This window comes from Meleagris gallopavo, chromosome 22, assembly GCF_000146605.3.
Source record: "Meleagris gallopavo isolate NT-WF06-2002-E0010 breed Aviagen turkey brand Nicholas breeding stock chromosome 22, Turkey_5.1, whole genome shotgun sequence".
NCBI lineage: Eukaryota > Metazoa > Chordata > Aves > Galliformes > Phasianidae > Meleagris > Meleagris gallopavo.
In genome coordinates this window covers 6,299,098-6,311,536 of record NC_015032.2, presented here as the reverse complement: position 1 = coordinate 6,311,536, position 12,439 = coordinate 6,299,098, and the positions used below count along the sequence as shown (strand labels likewise).

General features: G+C 50.4%; 1 protein-coding gene across 1 annotated transcript; it reads left to right on the top strand.

Moving 5' to 3' along the window:
• Window positions 1–913: 913 nt before the first annotated feature.
• On the top strand, window positions 914–11,950 carry EEF1A2 (eukaryotic translation elongation factor 1 alpha 2). The gene is made up of 7 exons (XM_003212048.4): window positions 914–1,135; window positions 4,712–4,891; window positions 5,836–6,132; window positions 8,823–8,973; window positions 10,226–10,482; window positions 10,984–11,218; window positions 11,574–11,950. Exons 1-7 carry the CDS (start codon window positions 992–994, stop codon window positions 11,699–11,701), a joined length of 1,392 nt encoding a protein of 463 aa, XP_003212096.2. The 5' UTR covers window positions 914–991; the 3' UTR covers window positions 11,702–11,950.
• Window positions 11,951–12,439: the final 489 nt, after the last annotated feature.

Genomic DNA, 12,439 nt, shown 5'->3' with positions numbered 1-12,439 from the left:
AATGAAAATAAAGGAATCCCCCGCTTCCCCGGCAGCCCTGCGCTCTGGGCGCACAGAGGGGAGCGCAGCCGACGCCGGGCACCTGAGCGAGGCTGCGCCATGGCCGGATCCTGCGCTCGTTCAAGGGCAGGGAGGAGGGCCGGGGGCAGCGGGGCTGTCACCGCCCGCCCGAATTGCTGTGCGAACGGAAAGCTGCCCCCGACCTGCTTTGCTTCTATGGGCAGCTTCATAAAATTGGATTTTATTAGACGTCAAATTAAAGCTCCTAATTGTGCAGAGCTTCTGTAGCAGCTGCGGCACCATGGTAACCCTGGGAGATGCCAGAACAGATCTATTGATTTTCGTTTTAAGCCTCCTCCCTCTGTTTCATCCAGATTCAGGGCAGCAAAATACCACAGAATCTCCCACAGCAGGCTCAGCTGTGCTGCCCTGCCCCGCTCTTTGCAGCCCTGCTCAGGGCAGAGTGAGAGGGCTATTTTTGTCCGTCCCGTTTTTTGGGCACCATGTTGTCACCCAAGAGGTGAAGACACCCAGTGGGGATGGGCACCCATGGCTCCTCCCAGAGTGCCCATGAAGTGGAGGATTTGGAAATGGAATAGGGTTTGGAAAGACCTAGAAGGAAGCAGTGCAGAGCCATCGGAAGGTTGGTTGTTTTTTGTTTTTTCACGGAGGAAGGGCACCTTCGAGGTACCGATGACGTAGCCTTGGGAGCTGGGGGTCTCCAGGAAGGCAGATGATAAAATCATGGTATCTTGCTGAAGCTGGAGGCTGGACGTGTTGGCCAGAAATAGCCTGGCCAGTCTCCTCCGGGGGCGGGCTGGATCTGACCCAGCATGAGCAGAGCCACCGAGCCACGGCTGTGCACCCCTGTCTGGACTGGCAGTGCAGTCGTGGGGGCTGTGCTGACGCTGCCTTTTTTTCCCTTTACAGCCTCTCCATAAACTCAGCTGCATCCCCAGCGCTCCCCCCACCGCCCGCGTAGCCCACCAGCATGGGGAAGGAGAAGACGCACATCAACATTGTCGTCATCGGGCATGTGGACTCTGGGAAATCCACCACCACCGGGCACCTCATCTACAAATGCGGGGGCATTGACAAAAGGACCATTGAGAAATTCGAGAAGGAGGCTGCCGAGGTGAGGAGAATGACCCCGCCATGTCCCCTGCTCCATGCTGATGTCCCGTAGGCAATATGCCCCTTCTCCTGGTGACGCCATTCTCGTACCTTCCTCCCTTTGTTCCCATCACTTTTTCCCCTCTGCATCCCAAGTCTTCCCGGCTCCTGAGGCCCATTGGTCCATTGGGGTTTTCCCCCAATGCTGATCCCACCACCTAGGGATTTAGAAGATGGATTGTGGTGCCAGCAGTAATAGCGAGATTCTGGGAGAGCCGCAATGCTACAGGGCATGAAATTCCCCCTAAATGTTGTGCATGAGGAGGAAAACCTGATAAATCCTTTCCTGCTCTGTGCACAACCATGAATTTCACCCTATAACATGTCCTTCCAGCATCATGAGGCAGCAAGCATCAGCTGAGGGTGAATTTGGTCCACTTGTCTAAAGATCCATCCCCTTAATGGGGTTTGATTAGTAGCCTTCTGTATAGCAAAGCAGGCATGGAGTATAAGCATTTAAGCTGAATTCTTTTGTTTAGCTTCTCTAATGGTGCCATTTGTAGCAATGTCATAGTGCAGGCATTTCTCAGACTGTCATGCTGCAAAGCACCAACCAACGCCTATAATGTGGCATAGATCAAAGAGGAAAAAATATTCTGGGGGACAGAGAAGAACATTGCGAATGGGAAGAGCTGGGAAATAAGTGATGGTAAATTCTAGAGAGGTGGGTGAGCCAGGAGCAGGCAGGCTGTGTTACCCATGGGGCAGCTCTGGTCAGAAGATGTCTCATCATCATCGTGTCATGAACCTTCCATAAATCTTTAATGCAGACATCCCTTAATTTTTCTGGACAAAACCTCACATTTAAAAGAAAAGAGAGAGAGGAAAAATAAAAAAGAAGCCTTCAGAGCTGCCATTCCTGACAGTACATCTTGCTGTCTGTCTCTTTGAACCCTTTGAATGTGCCAATAGCATCTGAGCTACACCACCCCTTTTCCTGCCTCATTGTCAGTCTTCTCTTGCCGCGCTTAAGACCAGAGCCTCTTCCTTAGAATAAAATCATCTCTCTTTCCTTCATTTTAAAATGATCACTGCCATCCTTTGGTATATTTCCAGCCCCTTACCTCCAGATCAGGTATGGCACGATGAGGTTATCACGTACATGACTGCAGCTGTGTTAATTGAGCAGACATTTCCCCTGACTTGCCAGAATACGCGGGGACTGGAGCTGCTATTAATAGCCTATTGACTGAGCTTACCGACTCCATTTTCTGATGCAGGGCTGGGAAAGGGTTTTCTTCCATTAGGTGGCATTCTCAGGAAATGGAGGCCTGCGTGCACCCAAAAAAATCTATCAGAGAACACAGTCTGATTTCTTATTATTTTCTTTTTCCTAAGAGAAAAGATTTTATTTTTCTTTTTGACTTCCAGGGCAGAAGTAACAGTATCTCCTAGAGAGGAATTTTTAAATTCCTCTTTAAAAAAGAAAAAGAAAAAACTAAACAAAAAACCAAAACCCAACAGTATTTGAGAATAGAAAGCTGTCCCTTTGCTGGGGTCTGATGGAGGAAATTTAGGCAGTCCTAGCACCAAACAGTGAAGGTATTGTGCAGTGCTAGATAATGCAGTAGTTTTTTGTTTTTTTCAACAACAGCTCTGGGTAATTGAATATACCCTATGGAAGGAGGGGAGCTGTTTGCTAAATAAAGGATCTCACTTGCCTTCAGGTTATGTCCTGCACGTTCCGGGGGAGGGGGGAGACGACACAGAATGGACAGCTTTTGGTTGGGTATGGATCCCTGTGCTTCCTATGAGGGTTTTAGGATAAGCTGATTGCTGCCACAACCAGCTGCAGCCTGGGGCCTGCTCTGTGCCTCGGGTTCCCCACCCCTAAGCATAGTGCTGATGGCTGAAAGGCTGTGGGGTTTGCTGGTTGAGCTCCTGCCTGAGCGAGCCTCATTATTAATGCACTGCATAAAATAAATCTCTTTTTCCTTAACCCTCCTCTTGGCTTGGGCAGTAAATTAGCACGCTCTAATGATGCCCTAAATATCCCCCAGCAAGGGAGAGAGTGGGTGCGCATGCTGGAAAGGGTTAACCTCCCAGCTCCCACTCTGCATCTTTTGCCATATTGAAGCAAAGATGTGATTCTGGATTTTTCCACCCCCTGCTCCTGCAGGCACAGAGCTCAGGGCTGCCCATTGGGGCTGCGGCATCACCCAGCACTCTGTCTGAGTAAGGGGAGGTTTGCTCTGGCTTTAGGATTTTGGCTGTAATCCCCCCACTCCCCCACCCCGAGCGAGCTGCAAAGTCATCGCAGCGCTTGGCTGTTACATAAAGGGTCTGGCATGGTTAATTCCTCGTGCTGCTCTGGCACGGGGCTGTGATGCGGGAGGGATGTGGGGCACGGCGATCCCATCCCGGTGCAGGCAGGGTGCGTTGGGTGCGGTGCTGCAGCATCCTCCCCGGTGAGAAGCACTGGAGCGCTCGCTGCCTGCCAGCAGGAGGCATTTCCCTCAGGATCGGTGATCTATAATCGCCCATTATGAGTTTTATGCACCGATGCTCCAGAAGAAATCGCTGCTGCAGACATGGGACCGTGGTACAGCACCTCCGTCCTTGCGAGGCAGTCACAGCACATTACGTCATCAGCAAATGACCTATTTCTCCAGCTGAATTCTATTTTCCACCTTAGAAAATTCGCCTCTCCAGCCAAGATCTGGTGATTGACACACGTTAATCCTCTGGTCCACCTGGGCTACCCTGGGGCACAGTGGGACAGGCTGAGCTTGTCCTCCCCCATCTATGCAGGATCCCTGTTCAGAGCCTGGGGAAGGTCTGGCTCTGCTTGGTGGCATCAATGGACACCGACCCAAAGGAAGCAGCATCCCGATTTTACAAGGGTGTGTGCTTTATTGCAGGGCAGGGAGATTTTCAGTGGCTCCACTCACCCAGCGTGATTTTCTACATGACAATGTTGGCTGGGATTTTGGCCATTTGGCAGTGACAGTTGGTCTGACTGCAGCTCGCAGTCGCTTTTCGTGCAAATTCGCACACTCTGTGGCAAAAATCAATCACGTTTCTGTTCAGCTCCTAGCAACCCTCTTGCATTTCGTTTTCTTTTAACCCATTCCCTCGCTATGTCCTGTTAGTTTGGGGCTCCCTCGCTTAGCAATGGCTTTTCCCTTTACCTAACTGTTTCATGTTCACTTAAAAGATTAAAATACAGCAGCAAGAAGCTTTCCAGCACTGCTGTGTAATTCTGCATCAATGCGATTTCACAGCTGCCCTGCAGGGTTGTGGCATCTCATGGAGGAGACATTGCTAATCTCCGGCTCCAGCTTCTTATCCAGTCCCACCGTGAATCCTCTTCGTAGCTCTGCTTCCAACCTCTTCTCCATCCTACTGGGGAATGTGTTTAGAACCATATCTCCTTTCCTCAGCATGTATTGATGCATAGATTGTGGCTGCCATTGACTTTAGAGGGTTTGCAACGTGACCGTTTGCCTTTGTGGCTATGGGAAATGGGATGTGCTCCATTAGTGGGGGGTGCCCTGGGTTTGGGGCTCTGATCAGCTCTCGCCTTTGTCTTGAACAGATGGGGAAAGGGTCCTTCAAATACGCCTGGGTGCTGGACAAGCTGAAGGCTGAGCGTGAGCGTGGCATCACCATTGACATCTCACTGTGGAAATTTGAGACCACCAAGTACTACATCACCATCATCGATGCGCCCGGCCACAGGGACTTCATCAAGAACATGATCACAGGCACATCCCAGGTGAGAATGGGATGCTGGATGTGGAGCTGCTGGATGTGGGAGGCTGAGGTAGCACCAGTGAGTGGTGGTGAGCAGGGTCCATGCAAGAGATGGCACCAGGTCTCTCTCTGGATGCTGAGGAAAGGGTTTCTTTGGGCAAAAAGGAGTGCTACAGCACTTCCCTTACTTGTATGAGCTGGGGAATAAGGACTCTGAGAAGCAACAGGATGTTGTGAGCTATAGGTCTTTTTGTGAGAATGTCTCCCATGTTGTTTTTAGCCTCAGACAACTCAGGCAAACAAGAAGCTTCCCACAGACCGTTAGGTTTTATTGGCCAGATGAGACTCTGTGGGCCTTTTCTCTTTGCTTTTTCTCAAAACAGCCATCTTTGTTCCATAAACCACACCACAATGCCAAACTGTGGTCTGTGTCTCAGGGGCAAGGCAGCTTCTCCCTGCTGTGCTGCACTGCACTGCAGAGCATTTCTGCATCCCAGGGCCCTTCATGGGCACTGGATGAGCCTTGTTGCATGCCCCTTGATGCCACCTGGGTAGTGCACACCTTTTGCCAAAGGCAGACAGCTTCTGTCATTGACACTGAGGACAAGAGAAACCTGTGGGAGCTCCTCCATCAACCATGGAGATTAGTGGAAAGACTTTAGTGAGGTTTTAGGTGAGGCTTTGGCCCTGCAACCATGGGATGTCAAGGTGAGGTCCTGGTTAGATCCACATAACTTAGAAAGATCTATCCTGTTGTCTAACATATTGTGAAAGTATGCACAATTGGCAAGAATAAAATCACATGGGTCAGGGTTGAGGTAGATCAGCAGGGTTTTGGGTAGCAGCTGGCAAGGCATCTGCCTAAGGCATGTTCATTCTGAGTAACGTTCCCTTTGGGACATACTCAGAGCTCCCAGGAGCAGCATTCTCAGGGACAGCAGCAGCTTATCATCTCTGTCCTCCCAGGCTGACTGTGCCGTGCTGATTGTTGCTGCTGGCGTCGGTGAGTTTGAAGCTGGCATCTCCAAGAACGGGCAGACCCGTGAGCATGCCCTGCTGGCTTACACCTTGGGGGTGAAGCAGCTCATCGTGGGCATCAACAAGATGGATTCCACGGAGCCTGCATACAGCGAGAAGCGCTATGATGAGATCGTCAAGGAGGTCAGCGCCTACATCAAGAAGATTGGCTATAACCCAGCCACGGTTCCCTTCGTGCCCATCTCGGGCTGGCACGGGGACAACATGCTGGAGCCATCCCCCAATGTAAGTGTACTGTTGTGCTGTTCCCCCACTGTAAATGGCTGCATCCAGGCTGAGGTTGGTTTTGGTGCTGTGAAAGCCACAGGCATGCTTCGTGCACATGTCATGGTCCACGTTGCTGGCGTAGATGTTTGTCACGTCGCTGTGATTGTGCTAGGATGAATGGGCACAGTGTGCGTGCTTCTTGTTGTACTGTGGCCAGACATCCCAGTGGCTCTCCGTGAGCATCCTCACATGATCTGTAGGGCCGTGCTTCTGGGATCTAATTTAAAAATTTTGCTTCGTCAGACCCGTGGTGACGTTAGAGCCAGCCACAGCAATTGTCATGCTCAGCAGGAACAACATGAGCAGTTTTAGGGCATTGTTTTCCCAGGCAAACAACACGATCTGGTGCAGGGTTGGAGCAGTTCCCACTGCACAGCCTGGCTAACACGTGCTGCATATTGGGTGCTTCTTCGTGTCGGTGCCATATCAGCTGCACCAAGTTCCACTGCTGGGACTCCAATTTTTAAGGCAATTTTTGCATGGGAAGGTACCATGATTTCCTTGAGCATCCATTTGGGGTTTCTCCTTGGCCAGTATATTCCAAATTGGCCTATCCCTTCGTATATCAGTGCTGATGATAAAACGATAGGGTGCTATTTCCTCATATGATGGCAAGGGAGAAGGAAGAGATTGAAGAGGCATGGGGGTTCTTTGTCAGACCAGATGCCAAGAGCAATTGTTACTCACATCTTTTTTTGGAGAAAAAGCTCCCCCAGCTTCAGTCTTCTAAAGACTAAAGAAGGTCTTGTGATATCAAGCAAGTTGCTGAGTGCTGAAACAGTGGTACCTTGGGAAACCAACTGGAAACTCAACACTTCAGGGAGATTTAGGACTTTACTTGTGGATTTGGGGTCAGCACTCCAAAAGGAGGGAGGCAACGTGTCCAACTACTGCCAATGGAGATTGGGATTGAAAGCCTGAGCTAGAGGAGTGCTGCAATGCAACCTCACACCAACCTGGCATGTAGCTCACAGCCTTGCACAGGAAAGACAGCTCATGAGAAGCTTGGGGCTAGCTTGCAAAAAGTGGGTTTTTGGGAGATTCCTTTCCCCTGTAGAGTGGAGCTGGGATAAGGTCAGCTACGGTCATGCCAAGCCCAGCTGCATAGTTCCTGGGTGCCTCCAAATCAGGCTCCAAATGTCAGCAGCTGCTGGGCAGGGAAGATGATCCTGAACAATTCGTTATTAATAGGCTGCAGAGGGGAGGCACAGGGCAGGATGGGCCTCACTGACTTCGTCCCTCAGATGGGAAGCTGGGAGAGTCAGGGGGGAAGAACTGGCTGCGGGGCTGGGAGTCCAGGGAAGCTCTGCTGAAAGGATGCATGGATATTCTGTATCCCATGATGTGGTCCTCAGGGTCCCCTCCCACCTCTGTGGTGACAGAGTCTGCCTCCCCACATTGCACTCTTTTCTAGGAAAGCTTGGGTGGCAATCCAGTGCAAATCTCTCTATCTTCCTACTCCTCACCCTCCAAAAAAGCGCTGATTATTCTCACTTGCTTATTTCCAGCTGAGTTTCACTAGAGCAAGAGGCAGCCAGGTGACTTGTCCATCCATCAGGGGACAGACAGCCAGGGTTGGGGTTGGAACTAGTTGATCTTTAAGGTCCTCTCCAACCTAAGCTGTTCTGTGATTCTATGCTTTTGCAGTGGTGTAGCAGCTGCATCCCATCAGGCTGCATGGACATGGGGCTGGAGCCAGCCCTACATGGGAGAATGTAGCCCATGGCCCTGATGCACAGAATTGCTAGGCTAATAAAAAAAAATGACAGTTTGACAACTGCTTGCTTTTTGGCAAGTGAGGTTTTGCATTAAGCTGGCTTTTTGTTGCTGCAGCTGACAGAACGAGGCCACTGGTGGGTTTTGGAGTCTTTTGCTCTGAGGGGTACTGCAGCCCAAATACACCTTATCCGTGATGCAAGGTTGGGATGTATGGGGTACAGAGTGGGCAAAACTGGAGAAATGTGACTGCTTTATAAAATGAAGTTGGAGTGCAACAGGAATTAAAGCTCAGCTGTTAATGAGGGGAGCTTGAGCTTGCAGCACCCGTGGCTGACAACACTGGGTTAATACACATCCTGTCAGACTGTGTTACCTCAGACCTTGTTTCTGCCATGGAGCTGTGGAATAGTTATGGCTCTTGGGAAATGGATTTGGGGTCATACATGAGCAAAGTTTTGTTGTGCAATGGTGTGCTTTGGGCGACAAGTCGCACCCAAGGATCCAATTCTGGGCAGAATTATCTGTGACAAACAATCCTGCCTCTCAGCAGCTTTGAGGAAACTCGGTGGCTCTGCAGTCCCTGTGCTGAGGGCTGGATACATGTGGCTGGCATGGGAAGGCAACACCTTTGGGTTAGGAATGGAGGCTGCAGGTTTGCTGGGTTTAACCACTTTCATCCTTTTTCTTCTGCTCATAGATGTTTCACATATTTCTAGGAGAGAGGAGAGAATGGAGATGGAGCTGGATGAAGGGATGCAGGTGAACATGCAGAGATGGTAGAATGCAAAGACTTTAACAAACCCAAATAAATCCAGACTGCAGCTAAACCAGCTCCACACAAGTTGTCCTAGTGGGACACTTCAGTGGGACCATCTCAGGGTGCTGAGGACAGGCACGCTCAGTGCATACTGTTGCTATTCTGTTTGCAGATGCCTTGGTTCAAAGGCTGGAAGGTGGAACGCAAGGAAGGCAACGCGAGCGGGGTGTCCCTCCTGGAGGCCCTGGACACCATCCTGCCCCCAACCCGCCCCACAGACAAACCCCTGCGCCTGCCCCTCCAGGATGTCTACAAAATTGGAGGTGAGCTACCATCAGCGCGACTTCTTAATTGTAGACTTCCTTCTGCAGGGATTTGGGGATGATGTTTGAAGGTATAGGAAAGCTGGAGGGATTGGACTTCTTGAACTTCAAATAATACTGGGGAGAAGGGTATTTGCTCCAGGGCAGAGACCCTATGTGAGACTTCGGGTTGGAGGCAGACGTGCCCAAAGGTGCCTAGAGACGTGAGAGGAAAGCCATGAGCTCTCCTCAGTGAACACGATGCCAAAATGGCTGCAGATTTGGGTGTCCCAGAACACACAGCTGGCAGAACCAGGTGGAGACCAGCCAAGAATGAGATTCTGCTTGGCTGTGGTCATTGATGCTCCCAAATGCTGGTGTCCATCAGCAGCACCTCCATGTGTCCAGCTGCACCACAGGACCAGCCTTTTAGGGAACACAGACAGTGACGTGGGCACTTCTCAGGGCTTTAAATATCCTGCTGGCAGCACTGGGCAGCCCTGCAAAGCCATTTCCAGCCCTTTCCATACTTTTCAAAGAGCATGTGCATTGCAGAAACTGGCCATGTAGAATGATGCTCCCTCACTTTTAGTAAGCATTTTAATGCAAGCTTTTGCTTGCAATAGAGATGAGGGATGGTGGGCAGCTCTGCATCCTCCTCTGTCTCAGCTGGGGGAAAGACAGGATTTTGTCACAGCATTAGACAGGTCCTTAGGGAGCAGAGACACTGTGGGAAGGGTGGAACTGAAGGCAGTAGAGTTGGTGTGGAAAAGTGGATGGATCCCACCAGCCTCTTTTGCAGGTTTTTTCTCTTAATGTTTCTTCACCTCAGTCTAAAGGTGAGTTTTCCTCAAATCTCCTGTTGACACAAGGTGCAGAATGTCCCATTCATCTAATTTAGCCATCCTGTTCCCTGATACAGTGAGGATGATGAGTCCATTGAGGCATATTTTGTACACACGCCGCAATGTTCCTGATCCTCTGCACAGAGAATGGCTGCTGCGAAGGAAAAATTTCCAGGGCATGTGGTTGCTCATGGCCTTTAAACTATGATGCAACCCCATATTTTTATTTTTTTTTTACAAAACATTGAGTAGAAAGGGCTGATTAATGATATTTTTGAAGAACCTAAAGTTGATCTTGCAGCTAATAACTGATTTTTGGTTTGGCAAGAAACAAATGGAGTCTCTGATAAAAGCCATTGGAGATGCCCTGCTGCCCCTCATGTGCATCGCGGGTGACATTCTGCTCTGATCTCTCCTTGCCCCTGCAGGAATTGGCACAGTTCCTGTGGGCCGAGTGGAGACTGGCATCCTGCGACCCGGCATGGTGGTCACCTTTGCACCTGTGAACATCACCACTGAGGTGAAGTCGGTGGAGATGCACCATGAGGCACTGAGCGAGGCTCTGCCTGGAGACAATGTTGGCTTCAACGTGAAGAATGTCTCCGTCAAGGACATCCGCCGTGGGAATGTCTGTGGGGACAGCAAGTCAGATCCGCCGCAGGAGGCAGCACAGTTCACATCTCAGGTTAGCTGATTAGAATTCTGTTCTGTTCCATTCCACTTTTACTCTACTCCATTCCACTCCATTCCATTCTGTCCCCAACATCCAACAGCTCACAGCCTCGCACGGCTGATATCAAGGAGATAAAACCCTGGGGAGCAACGTACCCACCAGGGAAAGCTGAACATTTTAGAGATTTCCTGGGGTTTAAGCCTTGGGTTTGCAATTTTCATGCTGGTGCACATGAAAATGGTCGCTCCCTCTCCCAAATGCAGTTGGCAACGGGAGAAGAGCAGGACTAGATAACCTCTGACAGTGAGGTGCCTGCACCCATGTCCTTCTGTGTTCTGAATAAATAAATAATAGCTTAAGTAACAAAGGAAGGATTCTGCCATGAAAGCCAATTAGCTCTTCTCTCTGTGGCACGTGATGGCGTTGATTTTCCCAACCTTGCTGGTCCTTGCTGGCACCGAGCTGTGCAAGACCCCATAGCCAAGTCCCTTTGGACCTCGTTGTGTCCCATAGGTGATCATCCTGAACCACCCCGGGCAGATCAGTGCCGGATACTCACCTGTCATCGACTGCCACACCGCACACATCGCCTGCAAGTTCGCTGAGCTGAAGGAGAAGATCGACCGGCGCTCCGGCAAGAAGCTGGAGGACAACCCCAAATCCCTGAAATCAGGCGATGCGGCCATCGTGGAGATGATTCCTGGCAAGCCGATGTGTGTGGAGAGCTTCTCCCAGTACCCACCTCTTGGTAAGGGAATGGCTCCTGCGTGGTGACCCGTGGAGGAGCATGGAGGCTGCTTGGGCGCAGACCTCACACAGGTCATGCTGAACCTCCCACTGGTCAGACGGGGGGCAGAGGGAGGTGCACGTGTTCCATTGCTGCTCCATCTGCGAAATCTCACACGTGAGCTGGGTTAGGGGGGTGGGACAGGCTCTCTCCTGGGCTGGGTTTTCCCTCTGGGAATTGCTGCAACGCAACACTGTGCAAGAGTGTTTCTCAGCTTCCCTATCTCTACCCTGACACAAAACTGATCAGGGGAAGAATCAGAGCCTTTCACGGGGCGGCCACAGCCACATCACTCACATCCTCCTCCGTTCCCCAGGCCGCTTTGCTGTCCGTGACATGCGGCAGACCGTGGCTGTGGGCGTCATCAAGAACGTGGAGAAGAAGAGCGGCGGGGCCGGCAAAGTCACCAAGTCTGCCCAGAAGGCCCAGAAGGCTGGCAAATGAATCGTGGGCTCCCAGTGCGTAGCGCAGAAACCATCCCTGACACCAGGACGCTGCCACCGTCTCCCCCCGGCGCATGTGTGCACATCAGCTTGTAAGAGTTTATATGTCAACGACTGGATGCTCACCATTAAGGTCCAGTGGAAATTCTTTAAAAGGAAAAGCATGTTCCAGCGTTTGTGAGGCTTCATGTTAATTTTACCAATAAAACTGGTACAACATCCACAGTGGAAAAAAATAACAAAAAAAAAACAAAACAAAAACAACCAACAGCAACAACAACAAAAAAAAAACCAAAACCAACCAACCCCCAAAGGTGTGGAGCTCTGTGTGTGTGTGTGTATGTGTCATTAAGAGGGGCTGGTTTTCTGGGTCTGTTTGGGCAGATGTTGGGATGGCCACAGGCAGGGATGGGAGCACCCATGGGCACCCAGCACCAGCCGTTCACCCCTGGATCAGGTTTATGGGCTCATTTCCCTGGCATAAAGCAGGGGCTGCTCTTGCAGTGGAGTTTTGATATTCTCCTTAACCTGCTCAACTCTATAATATCATTTATCAAGACCCTTAATTATTATTTTTTCCATGGTGAATAAGCTTGAGTTAACCCCCTAATGTTATTTCACTGATAGGGAGAAAATAGCACACCCATGCCTTCTTGAAAAGCTAGCAATATCACTTTCATACTTTTATTTACACTTTTATTTAATAATTTTGGGAGAAGTGTCCAAAGCTGCCTCTCCT